Source organism: Pyrenophora tritici-repentis, chromosome 7 (genome assembly GCF_003171515.1).
Source record: "Pyrenophora tritici-repentis strain M4 chromosome 7, whole genome shotgun sequence".
NCBI classification, from domain to species: Eukaryota; Fungi; Ascomycota; class Dothideomycetes; order Pleosporales; family Pleosporaceae; genus Pyrenophora; species Pyrenophora tritici-repentis.
The window spans coordinates 2,477,206-2,504,494 of NC_089396.1; the positions used below are offsets into that span (position 1 = coordinate 2,477,206).

Genomic DNA, 27,289 nt, shown 5'->3' on the forward strand with positions numbered 1-27,289 from the left:
GTTGTAATACCCAGACTTGACGCGAATCATTTACTAAGAACACCACCACCATTCATACGAGCGTATAGTCCCGAGCTGCGATCGCTGGATATCCATGAGGAGGACTTTGTTGCTTTCATAGACAACCTAAGTCTTGCTCAGGCCCCACCTGTGGCGCTTCAGTAGACTCCGCAACAATCAATTCAATCCGGTCACTCTCCTAGACCCACTTACCTATCTAGGTAGGGCTTAAACTCCTATAGGTAACTACTAGGCTTAAAGCGGTAATCAATCAATCCAATCTGAACCTTCTAGGACCCACTTAATTGATTGTTGCGGACTGTGCGCTTCAGGCACTGGATGCGGCGGGACTTGTTGTGAGTCTGGTGTAGGCAACATATTCTTCTCATTTTTTGATCATCGCTGACAGTAATCGTAGCCCGTATCACTGGATGGTCTTCGCAGGCTTCAGTATGAACGTCGCAGCTGGAGTCGGTACGGCTGCTATGACTAAGTCGCGTACGCGCCGGTTTTTGGAAATAGTGAACGAGACGTACTTTGCGCCTCGCGGCCTGAAAGCTTCGATTTACGAGGACAAGGAGTTGGTAGAGAGGTTGTCACTTGATCCAAATATGCCTCCACTCGCGTTAGTATGTTCAATCAGTCGCATGCATATATTGCTGACTCTAAAAAGACCTCCGAGAAATAGTACGGTGCCTGTAGCTGGAGGGTACCGCCGGATAGAAGCTCTCAAGCCCTACACCGCATCAATGACCTTCAACGTCCCACCGCCGATTGAGCTACGTGACTCCCTCGATAAGATGGCTGCGAAACAGATCCAGCGGAAGATCAAGAAGAGGGAAGATGGTGTTCATAACCCAGAATCCAGTAGGGAATCAATCTATGGCTCTCACTTTTGGCCCGAGCCAGACACTGAGTTGAAAGACGCGAAGGCCAATGAAAGGCAGGAGAAGAAGTTGGAAAAGGAGCAAAAGATAGTTGAAAAGATGGAATACATCGTCGTTGAACCTCTGAATACAAAGCAGTACTAGATATACAATATCAGATTTTCTCCTGTATCCTGTGGTCATGTCTGTCTGTCAGCGCAGCTCTTGATACATTTTCGCACCCAATCCACTAAACACCTTTCGCTGATTGCAACAATCCACGCCGGCCAACTGACATGACATTCAGAATACCACTAATTGAGGTTCCAATCGCAATTTACTTTACGCGAACGACCTCGTGCGCCATGCGCGAGGGAGACAGTAAGTCAAAGTTCACCAAAACCGTCGCATTGTGTTCGAGAAGGTTGCTGCTCCTAATAGTATCATGACAGCGCCGAAAAGGGTTGCGCTGATCATCAAAAGGAACGATGGTGGAAGAAAAAGACGCGGAAAGCATGGCGTATGCGCTACCTAGGTACCTAGGTAGTTACGCCACGCTGGCCACAACACGACTGGAGAGAGTCTACAAGCTGGGGTCGACATAGCTGTTAGATATTTAATTCAAACCCATGCCACTACAGTCTCCGAGATACCTAGGCACAGATCTTATTGAGTGCAGAAGGAGCTACGACACAACAGGCCTTTAGGGCCACCTTCCACAACGTTTAACACGCCTTATCTCACTGATCACATGTATATTGTGGTAGAGGGATAGTCTCAATAGTCAGAAGAGAGGCTACCGACCCGCAATCGGTAGAGAGTAGAGAACAAGAAGGTATCCGAGTAACAATCGGTAGTATTAAGAATGGTGTACGATAAGATGATATCGAGCTTCTCCTCGCGAAGTTGCCCTAAAATACTCAACCCTAGCGCCGATTACCTAACGCCGAACACGTGACAAACTACTACACCACAATATCATGGACAATATAGTTTGATTGGGTATCTCGTATTCATCAACTGTCTTCACCTACTCAATCGGTACATACTACACGATTGTACATGACACACCACCTTCGTCCTCGACCTATACGACCCAAAATAGCAAACTAGGCCACTTACACAGGTCGCCTTGGTCTGTCGCATAAAACACCGTAACCTTCTCAATCTGCTTCTCACCTAGCTGCAGCCTATGTTGTAATAACATCCATGCTACGCCGGCTCCATTCGGCGAACCAAGAATCGCCCGGCCCTCCTCACTGTCAATATCGAATGTGAGACCAGGCCATGATCCGCATTCTTCCGCGTCTTGTTTAGCGATGACGCTCTTCAGTATCTCACACGTTGTCTCGTTCATTATGGTAAGCTGGAAGATGTATTTCAGCGGTAGGGGCTGAGGCGGTGGCGAAGGGAACGTCGACAGGTACTGCAAGAACGCGATATCTAACCAGTGTTGCAGCAGGAGAATTTCGATAAATAGGTCTTCGAAGATGGCGGCCACAGGCACGGTCAGGTTGCCTTCTGCGACTAGGATTCCCGCCTCAGGATTGCAGATTTGTGCAAAATACGGGCGTATCCGCTGCGTGATTGTTAGCGTGATTGTTAGCGTGATTGTTAGTGTGAGGGGAGAGATTGCTAAGTTACTTACTATGTCGTTTTCGAAGCCTTGATCGTACACGTGGTGGACCAGAATATTTTTTCCGCCTTCGTGATCCATCACGCTGTTGGTACCGAGGTCGCGGAATGGAGTCGAGAGGCGCTCCACGTCTACGAAGAGGTATTCGTCGCTTGCGACATGTCCTTCATCGTACAGGTCTTCGGGGTCCGTGAACTGGCTTTGCGGGATTGGGATGGTGTTGGTAAAGTATTCCAAGAGCTTGATGCCCTTCTCTACTGCCGTTTGGTACAGTTGATCGTTGGTCATGGTGGGTTGTGGAATTGAGTGGAGTGGATGGATCGACGAGCGTGTCTGTGGAGAAAGATTTGAATATATATGGTATGGGGGTACAGGAGTGCGGGGAGTTGGCATCTTCGAGTTTGCTTTCACTGTCACCACATGGGCGTAGGCGACCATTTTCCAAGCTAGGGGTCTACCTCGCAGAAAAGCGACCCCAAAATGCACCTCTGGATCGTCAGAGAGACTTATAGCCACCACTCGCCTTTCAGGTCCTACGCTTCCTCACGCTCAGCTGCCCAGGTGTTCACTTGGTTGCTCAGTGCTGTAGGCGCCGCAACAGTCGTCATTAACGGTGATAGTCCACCTGATTCAAGTATCGCCTGAATCTCTCGCACACTTACTGTAAGTATAGCTATTCCTCATGAAAGTATTCTGTGTTTGACCTTCTAGCTAATCAAATACATTCACTGTAATAGCTGAGCGACGAAGCCGCTATACAATGATCTAAACAGTGTTAGAAATATCGCATCTTTAATTCACTATACCCACAACAACACCATGACTTCACTTACATAAATTTAAGAATAATTCCCCCCCTTGTCTCAGCAGCCAGAACAATTGAGTAGTACAGCAGGACAGTACAACTCAATTCATACACGATGGGTGCTAACAACTCCAAACATGAGACAGACTGCGTCGCCTACCTGGCAGCAATTGCTAAAGGTAGACGTCTCCTAGAGCTTATGCACCGGCCCACTTCGAAAATCGATCAAAGCCCCTGGATCTCTCACAGCGACCTAGTCGCCCAGGGTTATGTGGAGTGGCGGGACAATATGGAGGAACCAAGTACCATGAACAGCCTACTCATTAGCAAGCTAGCCCCACATCTACGCGCAGAGGACTTCGTCTGCATCTCACATGACTACTTCACTCCTCTCATCGTCGGTGGTACGGCTGGGAAACTCGAAGGCGCACAATTTCTGTCTGAGATTCATGCGCAAGCGGGTATACTCAAGGCCTGCTCCAACTACGCCCCTTCCCACACCGATCGAGCTGCTTGTGTGTCCCGACCGTCTTTAGCGCATTGGTCCGACGCTGCCTTCCTTCAGTGGGCATCTATGCACCAAGACGAGCAGGGAGTCCGCAGCCTCAATTACATTTTGCGAGAAGATATCCAGAACGCCAATACATTGCATATTGCGGGGCATATTATTAGGGATTTGCCTCAGTATCATACCTGGCCTGGGGCGGTTTTTCCTGACAGCTCTGACGAATGCATGGCTCTGTTGGGCACACCCAATGGATCGGGCATTGCTTGGTTTCTTGCACAGCATCGCGAACAACTTGGCCACAAGGTTGTTGATAGGGTTGCGCTGTTTGAGCATAAAGCCGAGACTGGACCGGGACAGATGGAGGCGAGTTTGAATATGTTATTCTACCTGCGCGATGTTTAATGCTGACTGGGTAGATGAGGTTCGAGGTGGTACTATTGGTTTGTTGTGGCTAAAAGGCAAGTTTGCTCTGGTTCTTGTTTTACGCACTTGTTGGATCCCAGTTGAGGATAGTACCGGCTTTGCTTTGTCTTTTTTGATACACAAGTTTTTCAGCTAGTCCCGTATATTACAATAGATACCACCAAAAGTTTTTAGAAGTTTTTTCTCGCTAGTTCCATGTGTTACAATGATATACTGGTTAAGGATAGAATTTTGGAAAGGAGATGAACATGAAAGTGAGATGATAATTGAGATCTATCTACAAGAACATTACCTATATAGGTGAAGTGTTTGCTGAGAAAAAGCCGACTGTACATGTGAAATAGACACATGACCCCAAAATTATAGTTCTAAAATTTCCCTTTCTCCCCAGCACATGATACCCTATCTACACCAATATCCCCCAACACCAACCGGTCCAACATCCGCCCCCTCTCTCCCTCCCCCCCTCCCCATCACCTCCACGCACACTCCTCTCCACACTATCAATCAAACTCTCACTTCCCGTCTTCATGCCCAAACTACCCGTTCCCTCATACTCTTGTCTCGTATTCTGTGTAATGTCCTCTCCGCGGCGCTGCTCCGAAGTACCGCATGTGTTTTGTTGGCCGTAGGAGGTCTGTGGGGGGTTAGGAGCGAGTTGGGATGTGGGGTTGGGAGAGGGAAGAAGTTCTACCTTATCGACCGAGTTACTCAAGCCAGAGGGAGTTGTTGAAACGCCCGTTTTGAATGGTACGCTGGGGTCGCCTTTGGAAGTGTCTTTTTGTGAGGAGCCGGGGTTGGCTGGGTTTGGGGGCTGGGTGTTTGAGGATTCTTGGGTGGTGAGGGAGGACATTGTGGTGGTTTGGTGCGGGTTGTAGATAGTCGTATTAAAGCTGAGGAGGTGGTTGTTGTTCTTGGAATTCTGGGAAGGGTTTGATTATACTGAATGGTGTTTCATCGATTCAACGTCATTCTGACCGAAGAAGTGGGTAATTCACTGGGGCAAAGGTATTTAGTATGACACGAATACCACGCGTAGAGCACTGCTGTTCACACAGGATCTATATAATCTATCATGTATACTCCCTAATAAGACGTACGTTCACCAGTCTAGCCCAGATGACACATTTTGGCCTCACACAAGCATAATAGAATCCAAAATGTACAGCCTTGATTCTATGCAAATGGTCTATAATGCACCCAAGTCTATAGCTTACTCTTGCCAATGCCCCAGACCTCAGCTTGCGGGTTGTTTGACTTCTTATCAATTGTAGCTCCCTCAGCAACCGGCTGCTCGCCCTCGCTAACGTAAAGCGACTGCGATTGCTTCATTGTCTCGAAAGCCTCGCGTTCGATGCGCTTGAGGAGCTCTTCGTTGGTGGGAATATCGTGGATTAGTCCGATGACTTGACCAGCAGTCCAGACCTAGGCTCATCAGTTACTGTCACTATGCAAGGGGTTGTGCGCAACTTACTCCAAAATCTGGGTCACCGTTCTGGAACACCTGTCGGCCCCGCTTGCCGCTGACGTACTCGGCTACCTCTTCAAATTTGCCTGTTGTACTGGTCTTCTCGACCTCGACAGCTTTAAGCGCAACCTTGTTGGCGAAAAGACGCGACGTGTTCTTCCATCGTCTAAGCACGAGCGTTGTGTCGGTTTCTTGCGCGTCAACTATGGCTTGCTTGATGTTGTTGTGGATGGGCGCCTCGACTGTGCACATGAACCTGGTTCCCATGTTGATACCGCAGGCTCCAAGAGCAAGCGCAGCAGCCAAACCCTGACCATCGGCAAAGCCTCCTGAAGCGATAAAAGGGACACCAAGCGTTTGCCGGGCCTTGCTGAGCAGAATGAAGTTGGTGATATCCGTCTCACCAACATGTCCGGCGCATTCAAAGCCGTCAATGGACAAAAAGTCAACACCAAGCTTCACAGCTGACTGCGCGTGTCTGATGGTTGTGCATTTGTGCAGGATAATTGTACCGACAGCCTTCAGTTGTTTGATGACTGGTCCCGGGCTGTTTCCCGCTGTTTCGACGATGTTAACCTTCTCCTCGATAATGACGCGCGCGTACGCCGCATAGTCCGGGGGCACCATGGCGGGCAAAAGAGTCAGGTTGACGCCAAAGGGCTTGTTCGTCATGGTACGGCATCGTCGAATCTCTTTCCGGAGGTCTTCAGGCGTCGGTTGAGTAAGGGCGGTCAACTATCGTCGTCATCAGAAGCTGCTTGGTTCAAACGTGGGTTGAAAGCGTACTATTCCAAGACCTCCAGCGTTGCTAACAGCGGAAGCAAGCTCAGCGTAGCCCACCCATTGCATGCCACCCTGGACGACAGGCACTACATCACATGTTAGTCGCCAGTTATCTTGATGCTACTGTTCAGCTAACCTCTGATGCCGAGGGCCCTGGTAAGCTCGGTGTTGAAAGGCATTTTGACGTCTTTAGTAACAACGGTTATATCTGAAGAGAGTGTAAGAGTACAAGTCGCAGCTAAGCGTCAAACACGGGGAAGATATCTGACGCTTGCACGCGCGCGACCCTTCGTCAGTCGCGCCGGCTGGCTGAGCCATGGCAGTCGTGTGGGGGAGACATGTGCCTCGGCATCTCGGCCTGCCCGACACCAAACATGGGTATAAGCCGTTGGATGATTAGTCATGTACCGGCTCCCCAGATTCCACTTTTTTGCATCACTTGTCACGGCTTGTGCGGACGCTGTTTTTACGTCAAGGAATAATCGTATAATGCACTGGTGTGGTTTGGCCGCCGGCAAGGGAGGCTATACCTCCGGAAGTTGCCAAGCTTCACGTGGGTGCTGTCACATGCTCTTGGCATCAACGGGTCCCTTTGTTAACCTTGCAACATCATTTGTCTAGGTAACAATCATCAAAATTGAAGAACAAAGAGCAGCTTCGGTAAAAGGTAGAAATCAAGGGGGCGAAAACACATATGCAGTACAAGTTGGAGTGACTAGGTGGTCCAGTTGACTACCTAGTCGTCAATCACTCTGATTGTGGGTGGTCACATAGTGGTCAGAAACAAAACAAGAAGTACAGTTCTACTATTCAATTCAAAAGTTGCTAAAACAAATATTGCTCCATAATAATAATCGTTGCCATCAAGGGCTTAATTGCATCAACAGCAATCTTGATGAAGGTGGAGAAAACGTGCGTGAACTTGTTGTATTGGAGCTACGGGAGAAGGGAGAATATCTATGGTGCGCGCACGGAGCAGCTGACTAATCAGTGCCTGGCCAATCAGAGCACGGGAAGCCTGATTCACCGTGAATACTAGTGAAGGCTCTCACCGCGTCTCGACAAATCTAGCCGAAGATAGTCTCCGTAACAGACAGATAACACGTAATCTCAATAGTCCGACACCAGCTGAGCCCGATACAGAAGGTTATTCCACAACTTCCTCCAAGAATCCGAAATTAGTTGATAGCTTTGGTTGTCATCAAAGGTGACTTTCCAAGGCCCATCATATTCCAGCAAAACAGATCCACGCTCATGACCGACAAAGTCTGTCACAGTGGCAACCATGCGGCCTTCTGCCTTCTCCTTGGCAGTATGGTTCTGGAAACCGAAGTGAGTGGGATAGACCGTATCCGGGGTTGTCTGGGTTGAATGGTTCCCCCAGATGAGCTCAATGCATTTCGCCTTGTAGCGGTTGAATCGGAAAGGGAAGCCACCACAAGATAGACACGAATCATGCATTGCTATGAGGCAGAAGAACCTATGCACCTCAAAAAAGAAGTCATGCTTGTCCATCGGCTGCAACTCATAGTCGCGATTGTCGCCCCACCGTAGGTGATCGGAGCCTATAGCGACCAGTGTGAGCTTGGACAAATGGCACCCCAACAGCTGTTTGGCAAGGACCGGCCGCTGGATGATTGGCCAAGAGACTCCGATGCGGAGGTTTCGAAGATCAGAGAACTTGGAAGTGGATGGATATAGAGAGACATCGAGTCGAGCTCCCGGGGTCTCATCCCTACCTCCATTTGTCTCTAGCTCAACCATCTCAGCTTCTGTCTTCTTCAGCAAACGATTGAAGCCGCGCACAGCAGCAGTCTCAGCCCCTGTGTAAGCTTGCTTGCAAGAGAGAATAAAGCCTATGTTTGTGTTGCCGACAGGGGGAAGTTCGAGTAGATCGTAGATCATGCAGCGAACGTCGAGGTTGAGGTGTGTGAAGAACATATTGGCGCGTACAGGCGGCTCGTTTGCGCTTGGAGATGCTGCGGTGGTATCCGTTGATTTCGACATGGTTTGATGTTGTGAGATGTTGTTGAGGTTGGTGAGTTGCATGATTGAATATGTGTGCCGGGAACAAAGCTTATATATTATTCCTTCTTTCGAACAGGCTCATTGTGTGCTGAAAGCATTCTACCCACATATATTCACAATGTAAATACTACACTGTGCATAGTGCAAGGTACTAGGATAGTAACTTGACTATGCGAGATGATCTACGTTACCTCTGTTCAGGAGTGTCGTTGTGCTACTTTCCTTACATACTTCTAGCATATAGACACCCCGAACCTTATCCGGATACTAATGGGACACCTAAGAAGGTGACTGTAATACGTCGTAGCCATCCAATACAATGCCTCCTCCAAATGTTCTTTGTGTTCCACTGTCGAGTCTCCGGTAAGCTTCAAAAGACAGGTCCTACAGTGCGCTTCACTTCGACGTCCAGTTCTATATGTAGATTCAGCTCCTGGATGCGGAATGGTCGAACCTTGGAAGCCAACTGCGTCCGAGAAAGGATATGGAGGGCCATTCTTAGAATCTCGACTGCCCGCTGCAAGTAAACGCATCGCAAGAGTAGTGAAGCTCGATAGAACAAGAACATGGAAGAGTCCTTGGGCATCGGGAATCGTTCTCCAAGTGCCGATTCCCATGACGTGGATACTCCACACGCTAGCATCCAGGCACGGGCTGCATAGTCGGGCCCCACCTTTCCTTTTCGGCTCGTTAAGGAATGAGCACAACTGCAACAACATTGTCCGTGCCTCATCTTACACGATATACAATTGTACAAAAGCAGATTATCATTTTATAAGATACCAATTCCCCGTTACCGCTGATGTGTTTAGGATTCTTCGGATTTACAAGTCTGCACCAAACCTTGGAACGCTAAATTTTCGAACATCCTAGTATGGCGTGTGCGTCAGTACCGGGATAATTCATCCGAAACTAACCATGCCCGAATAGCGTCCACCTTCCTTATTGCCATGGAGATCCAATGGAGATCCTGGGAAATAGAGCGATCAGGTAGTTCGGGGCTTTAAAGTGCTTGGTAGCCGGCTTTGACTGCCACTGACAGTACATCCTCTCGTTGCTTTGAATCTTTCCAAGGTGTATAACGATGCGTTGTGCCTCGTTGTCCAGCTTTACTGCAATTTGCAGCATTGCAGTAGCACTAGACTGCTCATCATCAGCTATACAGGCTGCATTGTCATCGGATCTCACTGTCAACTTTGCTTCCCCACTGAAAGCGAACGCGACCTTTCAGGTTCCTCAAAGCGACACAGGATATCCTAACAGCCCAGTCGGCCTACCTGCTCTATGTGCTGTTTCGGTACAGGTCCCGTCTAAAGGGAACACAACATTTGGATTTGGCCTGTTCTTGCCTGATGACTGGAATGGAAGATTTCTAGCCGTAGGCAATGGAGGATTTGCTGGTGGCGTCAACTGGGAGGATATGGTACTTGTGAATCTCATGAACTGTCGGAAATAACAGCTAATCTGGAATCCAGGCAGCAGGCGTACGTTATGGCTTCGCTACCATGTCCACAGACACCGGTCACAACTCTTCAACGGGCGATGGGCAATGGGCAGCCAATGAGCCCAACAAAGTCGAAAACTGGGGTCACTTGGCTATGCACGGCTCGGTCGTCGCAGGCAAGGCGATTACTTCCTCGTACTACAAGAAAGACATTACTTACAATTACTACTCCGGATGTTCCACGGGTGGCCGCCAAGGTTTGAAAGAAGCCGAATTCTACCCCGAGGACTTTGACGGCATTCTCGCTGGTGCTCCTGCATGGTGGACCTCGCATTTACAGCCCTGGACTGTAAAGGTAGCACTGTACAACCTTCCAGCAACAGCAGATTACCATATTCCACCTGCATTGTTTCCAGCTATCGCCAAGGAAGTACTGAAGCAATGCGACCCTCAGGACGGTCTGGCCGACAACATCATCTCCGATCCTGTGGGCTGTAACTTCCGCGCTGAAGAGCTTCTCTGTGGCGCGAATGTCACCAACCCTACATCAGCCGGCTGCCTTACCTCCCCACAGATATCCAGGCTTTACAAGATCTACACCGATTCCATTGGCGAAAACCAGACATTCTTGTTTCCACACCTCTATCCTGGATCTGAAGGTCAATGGTTTCTCCTCTCCGGCAATGAGCCCAATAGCCTCGGTACCGATTACGTGCGCTACTTCCTTGGTCTTGGTAAAGACTGGTCCTTTTACGACTACAACGAGGACATACAGCGCCTTGCCAATCAACTCCAACCCGGCAATGCCTCTGTAGGCTATGATCTCTCGTCTTTCCACGCCAAGGGCGGAAAGATTCTCTCGTATCACGGTATGGCTGACGGTCTTATACCCACCGGATCAACACCATACTACTACAACCAAGTATACCAGACCCTAAAGCCCAAAGGCGTCGATGTCGACAGTTTCTTCCGTTTCTTCCTCGTCCCAGGTATGGGCCACTGTTCGGGCACGACGCCGAATGTCAACGCGCCGTGGTACTTTGCCGGTGCGAATCAAGCTCCTGTGCTAGGATCTACAGTTTACGGTGTCCCCGGTTTCAGGAACAAAGAGCATGACGCTCTACTATCCATGGTGGCTTGGGTAGAGGAAGGTGTTGCGCCGGACCAGATTATAGGAACAAAGTATGTGAATGAGAAGACACAAGCAGAGGTTTCGAAACAAAGGCCTTTGTGCATGTATCCGAAGGCGGCAAAGTACAAGAGTACGGGAGATGTGAATATGGCGGAGTCTTGGGAGTGCAAGTTGCTATACTAAGGTCACTCACTACGTCGCGAGACACACACTGTAAAGACACACATCTATCCCTTGGACAAACATAACGCACCCACAGCAGATCCATGTGTTCATGATTAGTTTGACATTGTTTTATAGTCATTTACCCTTCAGGACACCAGCCGGCGACGAGGATTGTCGCAGCTTTGGTAACGCCGTCGATCGTTTCAGTGACGCCATCCAATGCTCATTTATTTTCAGACCCCCGTCTGACTACAACAAACAAGGCTGGACTGATTCTCGGAGGTATAACTTGGGAGCCATGGTAAAGGAGTTTCTGAGCCCAGAATTTGAAGACGAGCTGATGTTGGATATATGCCTTCCGTGAGTTTCTCCGTGCCCGAGAGTGCCTTGTTTCGATGCTTAATTGCTCTTCTATCCGCAACGCTGTTCTTGAATTCATGACAGCCGTTCAGCTCATAATCATTGTCATTACAGAGGTGCCTTTCAAAAGTTCTTGCTGACAGGGGTGTCTTGACTACTACCGAAGTAATGCCGAAACCTCGACAGATCTGTCCCTCCTACCCTCCTTATACTCATTGCCACCATCAAGTTTAATTATTTCTTGAATATGAAATGGAATCCTCTCTATCCAAGCTTGTATTTGTGGTTGTGGGAGATCTCTCCAAGCCTCCTGCCATACCTTTGATGCCTCTGCTCTGTTTTTTTGGAGCACCTTTCCTCATTGTTCTCCTTTTCAACCATGACTAGGCTGGCTTAATAGCGTTAAGATCTGGTGAATTGCCACACCAGAGGAGCTTCTCCACGCTCTCCCTTTCGTATACTAGACGTTGGGCATAGTGAGCATGTGAAGGAGCCTCATCTTCTTCACAGTTGTCAACAATCAATTCAATCCGAAGCTCAAAACCAGCCACTAACCCTACAAGGTAAGAGTTAAACCTATATAAGCAGTTGCTAGCCCTAAATAGGAAGTCAATCAATTCAATCTGAGATCACTAAGCCCCACTTAATTGATTGTTAACAAGTCTGATCTTCTTGAACAAGAGTACCTGGTCTCTCTCTCTGGTACTCCTTAGCAAAGGGGAGAAGCTTTAGGATAAGAACTTGAGTCTGGTAAGATGTCGACCACCCGACTTCATTATACTATGTAATTACACCCAACACCAATGTTCAAGTAAGAAGTCAACAGAATGCCTATCAACGACTCCAGCTTAGCCTTACTAATCGACGGCGACAATGTTTCGCCAAAAATCATTGCTGGCCTCATGGCAGAAGTCGCCAACTACGGAACCGCCAGCGTCAGGCGGATTTATGGGGATTGGACCAGCCCATACCTCAATGGCTGGAAAGCTTGTCTTCTGCATCACTCAATAACGCCAATTCAACAATTTGCGTACACCACCGGAAAGAACGTCACCGATGGCGCTATGATTATCGACGCTATGGATCTACTTTACACTGGCCGTTTATCAAGCTTCTGTCTGGTATCAAGCGATAGTGACTTTACGCGTCTCGCAGCCCGCATTCGTGAGCAGGGTGTTACAGTCTACGGCTTCGGCGAACGCAAGACCAACAACGCATTTATTGCGGCTTGTGATAAGTTCATGTACTTCGACGTGCTGAGCGTAGAGTCGCAAGAGTTGGAGGAGCCATCTCGTACCGAAGAATTATCCAAGTCAGGCATGGTACCGATCGTGGTGCGCAGCCAGCTGCCTAAAAGACCGGTCGATTTTACGGCACGCGCTGGAATACGTTTAGCGATTAGCAACACCAGGGGGCATGGCGATAAATGGGTCAATCTGGCCGATATCGGAAAATATCTGAGAAAGATAAGTCCCGACTTACATGCACGCAATTACGACTATGAACGGCTTCGCGAGTTTGTTGAAGCGTCTGGAATAGTCGATGTCAAGTATAAAAATATGGGTGACAAACCCCCAATTGTCCTAGTCTGCCTTAAGGAGGATCAATAAGTAAGTGGATAGTTGATTGTCAATAGCATACTATGCGTTGTAGTCAATTGGAACATTTGGACTCTTTAACGCTTATTAGCTTGACTCTTACTATAAACCCTTTAGAAACAGGAGCCACAGTTACTCTTAGGACGAAACTGGTTTGGGTGTAGATAGTAGCGCAACTGAGATTATATAATCACACCTGTGCATTAAGAAAAGCCGCTAAGTTTTGCTACTATCGTTCGAGTATAGAGAAACTCCTAGAAAGTCTCTTAGAAGGTGACAATAGCTATGAGACCTAGGGATCCAAGCGAACATGTTCTAAATTATTCGTCCAGCACGAAGAGGCTTCGATTTACTATTTTAAGACTGTAGGTTCAGAGTAAGGAAAGCATGGGAGACCTAAACAGCGTGGACAAGATCATCAACAGCTTGAGCCATGTGTTACGATTGCAAGGAGAAGGACAAGCAACAACGGCAGGACAACGTTGAAGGCGGGGCACAGCGGGTAAGCTTGTGCCGCGCAGTCACGTGACCTGCCCTCCAACCTTGGCATGACCGCCATGGAGGGCATGACCTCCACGGAGGGTGCGACCTCCATGGAGGGAAAGGCCACAATGGAGGGCACGCTTATTATATAACAGTAGGCAATGAGCCCTTACGGTTCATTGTGTTCAACTTCGAAATCTAAGGATTAGTACTTGATTCTCAACTCCCCGTATATTACATCGATCTACCAATCGTGCTATACAACCTCGTGTCCATCGCATCACTCCATCCCCGAGAACCAACCCAAGATCATCTTCGGACGACCTTCACACTTTGAACACCCTCAAGATGAGTGACACCCCGATGAACACACCTAACGAAACTTCGTCAAGCCGCACCAAGGTGGCCAGACCCGATCTATTTCACGGCGATCGACACAAGCTCGAAGACTGGATTCTCCAGTTCGATCTCTTCTTCAGGTTTGAAGATGAGAAGGTCGACCCTACTGATCGTGGACTGCTCATGGCAAGTTACATGCGAGGAACTGCCGCCACCTGGATCAAGCCTTACCTCAACAAATACATGGACGACAACGATGACGACGACGATATTGAACGAATGTTTGAAGACCACCCAACCTTCAAAGACAAGCTTAGACAGCAATTCGGAGTCATCAACGAAGAATCCAAGGCAGATCGTGCAATCCAACAGCTCAAACAAACCCAATCAGTCGCCGACTACGCCAGTGTCTTCCAGGGACACGCCCTGAAGACCGACTGGGACGACAAGGCATTAAGGGTTATGTACAGACAAGGACTCAAGGAAAGAGTCAAAGAAGAGCTTATGCGAAGCGGCGTCGCAATCAACAACCTACAGGATCTCATCCGAGAATCAATTCGTATCGACAACGCACTCTACGAATTGCAGCAGGAAATCCGACCGGTTAGAGCCAACCAGTCAGTGCAACGCACAAAGGGACGATTCTTCAAGAAGAAACCAGGATATCGGACGACACCCGGAGGTATTGTACCCTCCGCCGGTAACAACTGGCATGACCCTGATGCAATGCAACTGGACAACATCAACAAAGGCAAGAGTTTCGGAAGGAATGACAAGAAGAAGCCATATAACAAGAAGGAGATCACTTGTTATAATTGTGACAAGAAAGGTCACATGGCTAGGGACTGCCACAGCAAGAACAAAGTGGTTAGACAACTCAACGTTATCCACAAAGCAGTACCCACTGAGCGACACGAGACATGGAATGTCATATCCAAACCAACCATCGAAATCAACACGCAGGAAAGCGTTTTGGGATTGGATAACCTCACACTCGTGGAATCAGACTCAGAAGAAGAGCCCACTTCGGAGTACGATATGCTCGAAGATGAGTCCAAGAACTTAGAGGCTACGGAAATCGACCAGACCAAATTCGGCAAGATGGCCATATTCGAAGAAGTCAACAGGCCATCCACACCTTATGTACAGGAAGAAGAGTTCTACAAGCTCGCAGGACAGATCAACCAGCTACTACGACACCTCAACAAGGCTGATATCGAGTACGCCTACGAGGAACCTAGCATCATGGCTGCTATGCGACAGGACTTCTACCGATTGTCACTAGAAGTACAACGAAACAAGGAAAACGTTTCAACCGAAATATTGGAGTTCCTACCAACAACATGGGAACTAAGCTGGATCGAAGACGCAATCCGATCATGGGAAGAACCAACGTTGCCAATCTCGGAAGAAGAGAAGCAAGAGATCTACGACGAACTCTGCCAGACCAGGAACGATTGGAAGACCTTCCAACACGGCCACAAGAGAAAGGCCAAGGACATCAGTAGATCAAAAGAATACGACTACTGGATGGACCCTAGGAACCCAGAACATGAGAAGTTATCATGGGTCACATGCATTCACGACCATTGCAGAGTACACTACTCGGATAAGTCCGGATCAGGATGGTTCCCAGAAGAAACCAAACGATCGTACCGCTGCAAGTGGCAATTCTTCGACTGCAAAAACCATACTTGTCAACGAGCGAGCCGGCTCGCTCAGCTCGCTCGGCTTGGACGTTTTGACCAAGCCGAATGAGCTGAGCGCGCAATGCGCGCTTGCAAGCCGAGCGAGCTTAGGGATAGGCGCTCGCTCAGTCAGCTTGCTTAGCTTGGTTAGATGGGGCGGTTGGAAACTTGGGGCTGAAGGACTTGGTGGAGGGGCAATCTCACGATGATTTTTAGGTGTAGTGCGTAAGTTCGAAACCTAGTTATAACCTAAAATACACTCTTTTTTGCTATATTTCTAGCAAATAAGCTACTAAATTTCCGGCTAACCGCCTGGCAACAATATTCTCCTTTTGCGACACTTCACTTACTACTTATCACCCACCACACTCATCTAAACTCCATCAACGCGTCTCTATTTGCAGCTACTATCTACCTCGCCGTTGCTATAATGCCAGCAAAAAGAACACGCGTTAATGCTCCAGAAATCGCGGCAACTTTATCAACAACTTTATTGAGCCTGCAGGGCTTACGGAGAACGAGGAAGATGAATATGAGGCTTGGAAACGCAGCGAACCGATCGCTGGCGAGGGCGTCGACCCTATAAAATACTGGGTAGAACTCCGCGATCGCCACCCTAGCCTTAGCAAATTTGCTATCGACATGCTATCAATCCCAGGCTCAAGCTGTGAGTGTGAGCGCTTATTCAGCGAGCTGGGTGACCTCCTCGAGCCCCGTCGGCGCAGCATTTCTCCGCAACTTCTAGCAGCAATACAGTGCGATCGACGATGGATAAGAGCTGGATTTGGCAGTGGTGAGGTGCCTGTAAAGGAGGCTATCAGCGATGAGGAGATGGACGCGAAATACGGTGTACATAAGTGGGATATTAGCTGAGAAACTCAACACCAAGGTTTCTATATAACTTTCCTAATCGGGACTGAGCCCATCAAGCCGAGCGAGCTGACAGCCCTGTTTCAGCCAATCCGAGCGAGCCGAGCGAGCTGCTGGCCTCCGCTCAATTGGCTGAGCAAGCCAATTGGCTGAGCTCGCTCAGCTTGCTCATTGACATCTGTGGCAAAAACGACCTATGCCCAATACACCTATGGGACAAAAGGGAAAAAACATACTTCCCAGGTCACGACAACCCCGAAGAAATTGATCAGATGCAAACAGTATGGCTAAAAGAATACGATGAAGGAGACGCTTGGGAATGTCAACAACCCAACTGGCAAACGTGCCTTAGCAAAGAATGCGACCTTCATGCGATAGCCAAAGGATTCCATGGATTTGGAAATCAGGCTTTTTTAGACCAGCGCCCGGCCCAGAACGGCCCGGCAAGGAGATTAACTCAGTAAACTCCTTAGACCTCATCAAGCTCCAGGTGAAGCTTGAAGGGAGGTGGATGAAGGCATTAGTAGATTCGGGATCACAAGCCAACTACGTTTCAGCGCACGCAGCGTCTTCAGCCGGACTGAAGCCACTACGGAAACAAGAAGCTTACCCACTACATGTGGCCAACGGAGAGCCAATGCCAGGTGAACAAGAGATCACCCATGAGGTCAGACAAGTGACGCTCAACATCCAAGGACACCAAGAGAAGATAGACCTAGATGTCTTCGGACTAGCTACCCACGACATCATATTAGGACTTCCCTGGTTACGAGAACACAACCCACGGATCGACTGGAAGTCGAAGACGTTCTCATTTGAGTGCTGTGGAACGGACGCAACCACAAGCCAGCCTACGCATTGTCAGAGTACGATGGTAGATGAGAGGAAACTGAATAACATCGCAAAGAAAAAGCGAGCCTCGACAAAGGACGGCCTTAAGAAACAAGGGTCCGACTCAGCAGACGCCGGAACGGAGCCACCGGGTCGACAGACTAGAGTTTTGGAGAAACGCGCAACTCCTGAGATTCCCGAAGAATACAAAGAATTCGAACATCTATTCCGGGAAGTGGCAGATGAACAAGCATTGCCAAAGCACCAACCCTGGGACCACAAGATTGTCCTACAGGAAGGAAAGAAACCGACTTTCGGCCCAATATACGGACTATCGGAAAAAGAATTGAGCACGTTACGCGACTACATCAAGACAAGTCTAGCAAAAAAATATATCCGACCATCGCAGTCACCAGCAGGATATCCAATCATGTTTGTCCCGAAGAAAGACGGAAAACTACGACTATGTGTAGACTATCGCAAGCTCAACGACATCACAATCAAGAATCGATACCCCTTACCGAACATTACAGAACTACGGGATCGATTATCTCGCGCAAAGATCTTTACAGCATTAGATCTTCGAGATGGATACCACCTGATTCGCATAGCGAAAGGTGAGGAGTGGAAAACGGCGTTCCGATCAAGATACGGACACTACGAATACACAGTTATGCCGTTTGGGCTCACGAATGCCCCAGCCACATTTCAGGAACTCATCAACAACGTGTTGAGAGCACATCTAGACATCTTTGTCATAGCTTACCTAGACGACATTCTCGTCTACTCCGAGACTTTAGAGGACCATGTGGAACATGTCAAGACGGTACTAAGGGCCCTTGAGCAGTTCAACCTCCGACTCAAACCAGGGAAGTGTGAATTTCACAAGACTAAGGTCAACTTCTTAGGCTATGTAGTAGGAGCGGACGGAGTACAAATGAGCGAAGAAAAGATTCAGGTTATCAAGGATTGGCCAACACCGACAACAGTTGTACAGATACAGTCCTTCTTAGGATTCTTGAACTTCAACCGACAGTTCATCAAGGACTTCTCAGACATCGCCATCCCTTTGACAAAACTCACAAGAAAGGACGTACCCTTTAAATGGAGCAAGGAAGCAGAGAACGCATTCCAAACGCTTAAGAAAGCAAGCATAGAACCACCATGCTTTCGAATATTCCAAGCAGGACACCCATTACGCTTTGAGACCGACGCATCGGATCTCGCGCTAGGCGGATGCGCAAGTCAATTGCACGAAGGCAAATGGCACCCCATCGCCTACTACTCTCGCAAATTCTCAGGACCAGAAGAACGATACGACGTTCACGACAAGGAGCTACTAGCTATTGTCGCATGCTTACAACACTGGAGAGTATACGCAGAAAGCTGCTCGGAACTTACGATATACACAGATCACAAAAATCTAGTGAACTTTACGACCACCAAAGTACTCAACCGCAGACAAGTAAGATGGTCAGAACTACTCGGACAATACAAGTTCAAGATTGTGTATACACCAGGAAAAGAGAACGGCAGAGCAGACGCTCTCAGCCGAAGACCAGATATCGCAGGCACCAAGGAAGTCATCGACACCGCGATACTCAAGGTTAACAAGGACGGATCGCTAGGACCAACAAAAACGCTGAACGCCATCCTCCACATCGGAAACAATGTACCGGAAGAATTGCAAGAGGCAATTATTCAACAACACCACGACGACCCTGTACACGGTCACCCGGGCATTACCAGAACAATGGAACTCATCAGACGCAACTACGAGTTCCCAGGAATGAAGGAAAAGGTTACCTCATTCATCACGAAATGTGCAGACTGTCAGAAGAACAAACACGACACGCATGCACCTTACGGTGAGATGCAAGCACTAGAACTACCCACGGAACCTTGGGCAGACATCTCTATGGACTTTGTCACAGGTCTACCAGTCTCAAGAGACCCAGCGACAAACACAGGATACAACGCAATACTCGTTGTAATCGATCGATTCACCAAGCAAGCAGAGTACATCCCGTTCAGAAACGATTTCACGGCAGTACATCTGGCTCACATCATCAACGATCGAATCATCAGACATCACGGCATACCAAAGTCAATCATAAGCGACAGAGACAAGCTCTTCACTTCAAACTTTTGGACGACACTTTTGGCCGCAATTGGTACAAAACGCAAGCTATCAACAGCGTTTCATCCGCAGACGGACGGACAGACAGAAAGAACGAACAGAACCATGAAAGCATATCTCAGGATATACGTCAACCATCAGCAAACCAACTGGGTTTCGCTTCTGCCAATGGCACAAATGGCATACAATAACAAGCTTTCAGAGTCTACGGGACAGACTCCGTTCTATGCAAACCACGGGAGACACCCAAATCTCTTTACACGCACACTTCCAAGTCAGAAAACGGAAGCAGCTATCGCCACAGCCGAGGAGCTGAAGGCAGTACATGAGTTGCTACAGAGCAAACTCGAGACAGCACAACGTCAAAGCATTTCATATGTCAACAAAAAACGAAAAATGGCACCTCAGCTAAAGAGGGGGGATAAAGTTTATCTACGCACAAAGAATCTTCGCACGAAGCGACCAAGCAAAGGACTCGACAACATCAAAGTCGGACCATTTTTGATTCTTAACCGGAAAGGGCCAGTTACATACACACTTGACCTTCCACCAGACGCTAGAATACATCCTAGGTTCCACGTAAGCCTCTTGGAACCAGCACACCCAGACACGCCATTACAGAAAACCTTCCACTACGAAACGGAAGAAGAAAACGAATTTGAAGTCGAGAACATTGTCACACATCGAGTTGTGGACAACGGCATGGAATACCTAGTCAAATGGTTAGGATACCCAGACAGCGAAAATACATGGGAACCAGATACCAATCTCACAAACTGTCGGCAACTCCTGGCGCAATACCAGAAGAACCAGCCGAGGAAAACGGATCGAGATCAGAGGCAGAGGCCTCAAGGAAGAAGTCATTAAGAATTTGATCAAGCGAAGGATCAAGAAGGTTGTTGGCCTGTGACCAGCCCGGATCAGCGGTAGAACCGATAGAAGAAGACGCGGCGACAGTACTGCCACTTTCCGACGACTGAGCCCGCTCCGAGGCATCCAACAATTTTCGATCGCGACGAGCAAACGCCAGCTCACGATTTCTTATCTCAGCCAGCTCACGACGAGCCCGGGCAACCTCTTCTTCCAAACGTAGCAACGCGAGCTCCTTATCGCGCTTTTCTTGTTCCACCTTTTCCCACTCCTCTTCAGGAACAAACAACTCACAGTCGCATCGCGCTGAGATGCAACCCGCACAACGACCAGACACCGTATCCACAAAACACCGCAGGTTATTCTTTTCGCAACGCTCACAGCGAAACGGCATTTCTCGTCCAGAAAGCTCGACACGACGGAGGCGTTCGTAACGCTCTTCGGTGGTTGTCTTCTTGCGAGACGCACGGGTCCTCGGTTCTTTAGGCATGGTCAGGGAGGCTGTAAGGATTCAGAAAACAAGACGACCCACCACGAGTATTTATACACAGGACCTCTTATGCGACCCCACGGCACGGATAATCTACGTATCAGGGACGATACGCTGGAAGGGGGAGGTAGTGTTACGATTGCAAGGAGAAGGACAAGCAACAACGGCAGGACAACGTTGAAGGCGGGGCACAGCGGGTAAGCTTGTGCCGCGCAGTCACGTGACCTGCCCTCCAACCTTGGCATGACCGCCATGGAGGGCATGACCTCCACGGAGGGTGCGACCTCCATGGAGGGAAAGGCCACAATGGAGGGCACGCTTATTATATAACAGTAGGCAATGAGCCCTTACGGTTCATTGTGTTCAACTTCGAAATCTAAGGATTAGTACTTGATTCTCAACTCCCCGTATATTACATCGATCTACCAATCGTGCTATACAACCTCGTGTCCATCGCATCACTCCATCCCCGAGAACCAACCCAAGATCATCTTCGGACGACCTTCACACCATGCTATGACGATCTCTATTAGAAAATGCTAATCTAAGTAAGTAATCACTGCAGAGTCGTGACTCGTTACACAGAGGTCAAACCTTCCAGGGAAGAACGAAATTCCGAGCTCCAGGTGCAAATGCGTCTCGCTACGTTGTGTATCTTGCTTCGCAGTGGTTGACATTACTCAAAGCGCGTTTCTACTACTTACTAGGAATGGTCAGAGCGCAAAGCTACAGCTACAGCAGCCATGTTTGCCGATTTCTTAGACTTAATATGTAATACACTCGCTTAATGTTTCTTTAGTAAGCAAGTATCCTTGCAAGTTCTGCTCAAGGTACCGACTAGTGTGGCAACTTTGCATGATGTCGCACACCCTGACAGCCACACAACTAATGAAAGCTTCGTAGCACTATAGCCCGATTCTAGTTACAAAATTATTGAATGGGTAGAAATTATAGATAACAGCCTTAAATGCAGTGTTGTAACGTGTAGAGCTTTTTTCACGACGTAAAAACAGCTCTCTACAACTAGTGATGAAGGTGGAGAAATGTGCGTGAACTTGTTGTATTGGAGCTACGGGAGGAGTGAGAATATCTATGGTGCGCGCACGGAGCAGCTGACTAATCAGTGCCTGGCCAATCAGAGCACGGGAAGCCTGATTCACCGTGAATACTAGTGAAGGCTCTTACCGCGTCTCGACAACTAGGCACAAGGGCGACAACGGGACCGTAATTTTAGTATCCCTAACCTAAGTATTATTCCTCAATAGGCAGGAAAGATTATTAACTTGAAAGATATTAAATATATGGTGTGCTTAAAGTATTAGAGTCTTCTAATTTCAAAGTCCCTGTTCTTTATCTCGCTACGGTGTGTGTCTCGCGACATAGTGACCGATGTTAGGTACCTATTTCGTAAATTCGAACTCGTTGTTGTTTGACGATCCTCTTGTGTTCTGCGCGATGACGCCAGAGGCTCAACGACCCCAGGATCCCCACCGCAGGCATTAGCTTGCCGGGGTAGGTTAGACTATACATCTTAGCGCACTCCTAGCCAGGTCTACGGGTGGTAGGTATGGAAACTAGAAGGCCTGACGTTTAGACATGACCCATTGCGGAGAAATTGGGAGGCCTATTTTCGTAAGGCCTCCACAAGCTTGCATTACAAAAAGAAGATGTCGCTCCTGGCACCGATATTACCTGGTACCTGTCATCCTCCTCCCGCTCATCATGTTGTGGTCTTGCCTTCTAGTCGGCCTGACACACGTCATTGGCGCCACATGCGCGCCACAGACGTTCGATTATGTCATCGTCGGAGGCGGCCCAGCAGGTCTACTCATCGCGAACCGCCTATCCGCAGATTCAAACATCACCGTTGCAGTCATCGAAGCAGGAGACTCTGCGTACAACAACCCGAATGTCACATACGTCCCAAAATCGCTTCTCGAGTATGGCCTGTTTATCGGTACATCGATTGACTGGGGTTACATGACGGTACCGCAAAAGTATGCTGAAAACCGTGAGTTGAATTACTGGGCTGGAAAGGCGTTGGGCGGGAGTACGACGATTAATGGTATGACGTATCTGCAAGCGGAGAAGGATCAGATTGATGCGTGGGAAGAGTTGGGGAACGAGAGTTGGAATTGGGATAGTCTTTTTGAGTACTTTATTGCGCAAGAGGGATTTCAAACGCCGAGTGCTGAGCTGCAGGCTAGGGGCACGGGATATGACGATGATGCGCATGGGAAGGAGGGGGAGCTAGCTGTTGGTTTCACTCCGTATCTTACTGCTGGATTTAGGGATCTGATGAAAGAGACGTCTGAAGCGCTTGGGTATCCGTATAACAAGGAACCGAACGATGGCAAGATGCGTGGGTTTAACACCTGGCCCATGACGCTGAACGAAACTGGACCAACGCGAGCAGATGGGGCCAGATCATTCTACTTCCCCGTTGCATCTAGACCAAACCTCCACGTTTTTCTCAACACCACCACACTACGAATCATCTGGGACGAAAAGTCCGCAACTCCCAATCTACTAGCTTCCGGCGTTGAAACCAACGCAAACAACATAACCACAACCATCCTCGCCACCAAAGAAGTCATCCTCACAGCCGGCTCCATAAGATCCCCCGCCCTCCTCGAGCACTCCGGCATCGGCAACCTAGCCATCCTCGAACCCCTTGGTATCAAAACCGTCAACCCCATCCACAGCGTAGGTTCCAACCTCCCCGACCAACCCCAAAACGGCATGACCTTCACGTCCTCCAAAAACTTCACCGGCTACCCAACTTTCGTAACCTACCTAACCGCCTCTGACCTCTTCGGCGCCTCGCTCCCAGCCCTGACCGCAGAAGTGCGAGCGAACATCAGCGCCTACGCCGCGACCATCATCGCCGAGTACGTCCCAGACACCATATCGCTGTCGACGCAAGAACAGCTGCTTACGCACCAGATCGACCTAATCTTCAACACCAGCAGCACAGTCCCGCTTGTCGAACTCCTCTGGGCACCCGTGAATAACCAAATCATAGCGCAACTCTGGAATTTATTACCCCTGTCTAGAGGCTCCATACATGTTAATACTTCCGATGCCAACGCACCCCCACGCATCAACCCAAACTTCCTCCAACTACCCATCGACACTTACGCCCAAGCAGCTGCAGCAGTACGTATACGTGAATACATGGCCACATCCCCGCTCTCCGATATTATCACCGGCGAGGTCTCACCCGGGCTGGACACCGTCCCAAAAGACGCGGGCTGGAGAGATGTAGCCTGGGAGTCGTGGATCAAGAAGACGTTGAATGGTAACTCACACCCCGTGAGTACTTGTGCGATGATGAGTCGCGAGTTGGGCGGTGTTGTTGATAGCAAGGGGAAAGTGTATGGGACGGTGAATGTTAGGGTGGGGGATGCGAGTGTTTTTCCGACGCAGATTTCGGGGCATTTGAGTGCGGGAGTTTATGCGGTGGCGGGGAGGGTTGCGGATGCGATATTAGGAGGAGGAGAGAGAGGGTGTAGGTAGGTAGGTAGGTTGGGTATGGGTATGGGTTTCTTGCAACAGACTGGACTGTCGGTAAGATCATACGGCGTGCAGTATGGATTTGTAGCCTACTACTCTGGTATGCAATGTGAAGAATATGGCGTCTAGAACCCCCCGTCTCTTCGCAAGAAATTCCTCAGTAGTGGCCGTTACATCCACCAGACTACCACACTAACCAACCATCACAAAAACATCACTCACTCGCACACTCACACACACAGTCAATCCCAAAATATCGAAGAGAATACAAATTCCATTCCCTCCGAAAGTTGTGCCAACCATCATATGTAAAAAGCTACCTATATAAAAAAGCGGGTGGGGGGTATATACACTATACAAATATATAAGATGTGGGGGGACCAGCCTGATTTCTTCGCGAGGAACCAACTTTTTCAATCAATCCACTAGTTGAGTGTTGCTGATGTCTTCCACCGTTGTTGTTGTTGCTGTCAGGAGCGAGGGGAGGGGTGCGTTTAACCCAAGAAGTTGAGGCTGAAGCGACGGAGCTTGTTGGCTCCTTTGCCCTTTTGTCCTTGCTGGAATTGGCCTTGGTTTTGGCCTTGGTTGTTTCCGCCCTGGTTGCCCTGGTTGGCGCCACCCTGGTTGTTTCCTTGTTGAGCACCGGCACCGGCACCAGCACCAGCTTGAGCACCGTTTCCTGTACCGGCTTGGTTACCAGCTTGAGCACCGGCACCAGCCTGGTTACCACCCTGAGCCCCATTCTGGTTTCCATTGCCACCGTTCTGCTTGCCGTTGTTGTTGCCGTTCCCCTTTCCATTGTTGTTGCCGTTGTTGCCATTGTTGTTGTTTCCAGCAGGAGCAGTAGCAGCAGGAACAAGAGCTAAAATAAACCGTCAGTCTCAATTGAACCAGTAAAAATTTCAAGCGACGTGGGAAGAAGAAAAAAAAGCAAACGCACCGGAAATGGCACTGGCACCCTCGTTACCACCAGCAGCACCAGCAGCCTGGTTCGCAGCAATAGCAGCAGGAAGATCCTTTTGATTCTGCAGAATCTGTGCCGAGATACCCTCGAGTGTCTGAGCAGTGTCGACAGCTAAGTCGCAGTGAGTATGGATACAAGAATAGGGCTGACATGTTGTTGATGATGAATGAATGAGTGAGAAATTTGTAACTTACCAGCGGCGCTCTTGTTAGTACGGCCAGTTCCGTCAGTCTGCTGGACGGCGAAGCATCCACCAAAGGGACCGGCGATGGCGTTGTTGCGGCAGCGGATAGTGCAGATGTCACCCGTGGAGGCGCCGAGGCAGTTGAACTTCTCGGGCATCTGGACGTTGATGGTGAAGTCCTTCTCCTTGGCTTGGGAGAGACCGAGGGCACCGGGCACGTTGTTGGAGACCTTCAGGGGCGTGAAGTCCGTCTTAGCGTTGCTGGTCTCGTCCATGTCGCACTCGAACGGTCCAGCGCCATCGGCGTTGACCTGGTGGATGGTGACTGCAATCATGGAGCCGGCAGAGACTTGGGCCATGCGGCCGGCAGCGAGCTCGTTCTCAGTCTGCTCGCCAATGTCGATGTTTCCGGCAATCTCGGTCCTGCCGCAGGCGTTGACAATGTTCTGCTTGATCTCAGAGTTACGGATGATGGTGGCATCTTGCTGGCAGGGAGAGATGGTGGTGCAGTTGCGGGCGAGGTCAGGATCAACCAAGAAGCCTTGACTCGTTCCCTTGTCGCCAACGGCCGCCAGGATGGCAGCGTGGGAGTGGACAGTGGTGAAGAATGCGGCAAGCGCAAAGGAAGTAGCAGAGTAACGCATATTGATTGGGGGTGAAAGAAAGTTGGCGCTCAGCGCTGAGAATAGAATGAAATGTTAAAGAAAGAGGGTAGCGTCGAGCTGAAGAAGTGAAGATAGCTGATGATGGAAGTGATTGACAACAGAGGAACTGGTAGGTCATCTATATACTGTTCATCTTGACCGTGTAGTTCACCCCCACTGGCCCCAATTACTCATGATGACCGTTGGTGTCCCGCTCTCATGAGACGAGCTTCCGTACACATCAAGGGATGTTTATGCCCTAGGCGCCTCAGTCACGACTTGGCGAAGAAGAAGTGGAGTAGGAAATACCGCCAAGCTCGGTACAAGCAGCCTGACGTGAGCTTATTGCAGCGCCATGATAGGTTTACCTCGCCTGTCATGGGCCGTACGAGAAGTTTACTGAGGCAGCTCCACCAGCTTCAAACTTCGAGAACCTATGCACTCCGTCATTTAGCGCTCCTTCAACCCCCATTGCGCATTCCGCCCTGCCAAGTAGCGCCAACGATGAGGCGTGGGAGGTTTCGACGACCAGAAAGTCGAGTTTCGAATCAAAAGGTCAGCACACCAACAGCGAAACATGACGGAACAAGGCTGCCGAGATAATACATCCCCGAACATTAACCGGGAAGTAGCACAGACGTTTGCAGGAAAATGTATCGAAAAGTTGACTGGCGAGATTGCCATGGCCTTCAAGGGCTGATGTTTCGAGATAGCCGCCGCTATAAGTGGGTCTCTTCCGTTACACCCCTGTGGGCCTGCCCGTCCGGACTACCCGTTGTAGTAGCTACGCCGCGCATCAATGTACTGGAACCCGTTCGACCAAGTCTCAAAAGTCCTGTGCTTGAATGTTTGCCTCTGCTTTGCCGGCAGTCGGTCAGGCAATGGCGGGAATAGTTCCAAAAGCACAAAACATTGACCATGTCCGCTGTGAAAAGAACCAAAACGCCCAAATGAGACCATACATGGAAGGAGAAAAACATTCAAAAGGTCATGCTTCCAACACCTCACGCATCAGCTCCACTCCTTCCAACTTTGCTCTCTCCAAGCATTTGGC

General features: G+C 49.2%; 13 protein-coding genes across 13 annotated transcripts; 7 read left to right on the top strand and 6 right to left on the bottom strand.

The window, feature by feature from the left end:
• Positions 1-452: 452 nt before the first annotated feature.
• Positions 453-1,031, top strand: PtrM4_133500 (uncharacterized protein; the record flags this gene model as incomplete). Its single annotated transcript, XM_066109132.1, has 2 exons — positions 453-625; positions 674-1,031. The coding sequence occupies 2 exons, from the start codon at positions 453-455 to the stop codon at positions 1,029-1,031; spliced, it is 531 nt and encodes a 176-aa protein (XP_065961124.1).
• An 851-nt stretch (positions 1,032-1,882) lies between these two features.
• PtrM4_133510 (TT-ORF1 domain containing protein) lies at positions 1,883-2,790 on the bottom strand (the record flags this gene model as incomplete). Its single annotated transcript, XM_066109133.1, has 3 exons — positions 1,883-1,890; positions 1,989-2,445; positions 2,515-2,790. The coding sequence occupies 3 exons, from the start codon at positions 2,788-2,790 to the stop codon at positions 1,883-1,885; spliced, it is 741 nt and encodes a 246-aa protein (XP_065961125.1).
• A 632-nt stretch (positions 2,791-3,422) lies between these two features.
• On the top strand, positions 3,423-4,217 carry PtrM4_133520 (uncharacterized protein; the record flags this gene model as incomplete). The annotated part of the gene is made up of 1 exon (XM_066109134.1): positions 3,423-4,217. The coding sequence occupies one exon, from the start codon at positions 3,423-3,425 to the stop codon at positions 4,215-4,217; it is 795 nt and encodes a 264-aa protein (XP_065961126.1).
• Positions 4,218-4,598: 381 nt separating this feature from the next.
• PtrM4_133530 (uncharacterized protein) lies at positions 4,599-5,091 on the bottom strand (the record flags this gene model as incomplete). Its single annotated transcript, XM_066109135.1, has 3 exons — positions 4,599-4,606; positions 4,716-4,875; positions 4,933-5,091. 3 exons carry the CDS (start codon positions 5,089-5,091, stop codon positions 4,599-4,601), a joined length of 327 nt encoding a protein of 108 aa, XP_065961127.1.
• A 353-nt stretch (positions 5,092-5,444) lies between these two features.
• PtrM4_133540 (Dioxygenase related to 2-nitropropane dioxygenase) lies at positions 5,445-6,668 on the bottom strand (the record flags this gene model as incomplete). The annotated part of the gene is made up of 4 exons (XM_001941346.2): positions 5,445-5,663; positions 5,713-6,441; positions 6,493-6,575; positions 6,626-6,668. 4 exons carry the CDS (start codon positions 6,666-6,668, stop codon positions 5,445-5,447), a joined length of 1,074 nt encoding a protein of 357 aa, XP_001941381.1.
• Positions 6,669-7,599: 931 nt separating this feature from the next.
• PtrM4_133550 (uncharacterized protein) lies at positions 7,600-8,538 on the bottom strand (the record flags this gene model as incomplete). Its single annotated transcript, XM_001941347.2, has 1 exon — positions 7,600-8,538. The coding sequence occupies one exon, from the start codon at positions 8,536-8,538 to the stop codon at positions 7,600-7,602; it is 939 nt and encodes a 312-aa protein (XP_001941382.2).
• Positions 8,539-9,601: 1,063 nt separating this feature from the next.
• Positions 9,602-11,276, top strand: PtrM4_133560 (Tannase domain containing protein; the record flags this gene model as incomplete). Its single annotated transcript, XM_001941348.2, has 2 exons — positions 9,602-9,940; positions 9,993-11,276. 2 exons carry the CDS (start codon positions 9,602-9,604, stop codon positions 11,274-11,276), a joined length of 1,623 nt encoding a protein of 540 aa, XP_001941383.2.
• A 1,169-nt stretch (positions 11,277-12,445) lies between these two features.
• On the top strand, positions 12,446-13,228 carry PtrM4_133570 (NYN multi-domain protein; the record flags this gene model as incomplete). Its single annotated transcript, XM_001941349.1, has 1 exon — positions 12,446-13,228. One exon carries the CDS (start codon positions 12,446-12,448, stop codon positions 13,226-13,228), a length of 783 nt encoding a protein of 260 aa, XP_001941384.1.
• Positions 13,229-14,317: 1,089 nt separating this feature from the next.
• Positions 14,318-15,796, top strand: PtrM4_133580 (uncharacterized protein; the record flags this gene model as incomplete). The annotated part of the gene is made up of 1 exon (XM_066109136.1): positions 14,318-15,796. The coding sequence occupies one exon, from the start codon at positions 14,318-14,320 to the stop codon at positions 15,794-15,796; it is 1,479 nt and encodes a 492-aa protein (XP_065961128.1).
• Positions 15,797-17,233: 1,437 nt separating this feature from the next.
• PtrM4_133590 (uncharacterized protein) lies at positions 17,234-19,544 on the top strand (the record flags this gene model as incomplete). Its single annotated transcript, XM_066109137.1, has 2 exons — positions 17,234-19,417; positions 19,479-19,544. 2 exons carry the CDS (start codon positions 17,234-17,236, stop codon positions 19,542-19,544), a joined length of 2,250 nt encoding a protein of 749 aa, XP_065961129.1.
• A 792-nt stretch (positions 19,545-20,336) lies between these two features.
• PtrM4_133600 (uncharacterized protein) lies at positions 20,337-20,927 on the bottom strand (the record flags this gene model as incomplete). Its single annotated transcript, XM_066109138.1, has 1 exon — positions 20,337-20,927. The coding sequence occupies one exon, from the start codon at positions 20,925-20,927 to the stop codon at positions 20,337-20,339; it is 591 nt and encodes a 196-aa protein (XP_065961130.1).
• Positions 20,928-22,649: 1,722 nt separating this feature from the next.
• Positions 22,650-24,318, top strand: PtrM4_133610 (BetA, Choline dehydrogenase and related flavoprotein; the record flags this gene model as incomplete). Its single annotated transcript, XM_066109139.1, has 2 exons — positions 22,650-24,242; positions 24,304-24,318. 2 exons carry the CDS (start codon positions 22,650-22,652, stop codon positions 24,316-24,318), a joined length of 1,608 nt encoding a protein of 535 aa, XP_065961131.1.
• An 848-nt stretch (positions 24,319-25,166) lies between these two features.
• On the bottom strand, positions 25,167-26,235 carry PtrM4_133620 (uncharacterized protein; the record flags this gene model as incomplete). The annotated part of the gene is made up of 3 exons (XM_066109140.1): positions 25,167-25,174; positions 25,384-25,518; positions 25,602-26,235. The coding sequence occupies 3 exons, from the start codon at positions 26,233-26,235 to the stop codon at positions 25,167-25,169; spliced, it is 777 nt and encodes a 258-aa protein (XP_065961132.1).
• Between the last annotated feature and the right edge of the window lie 1,054 nt (positions 26,236-27,289).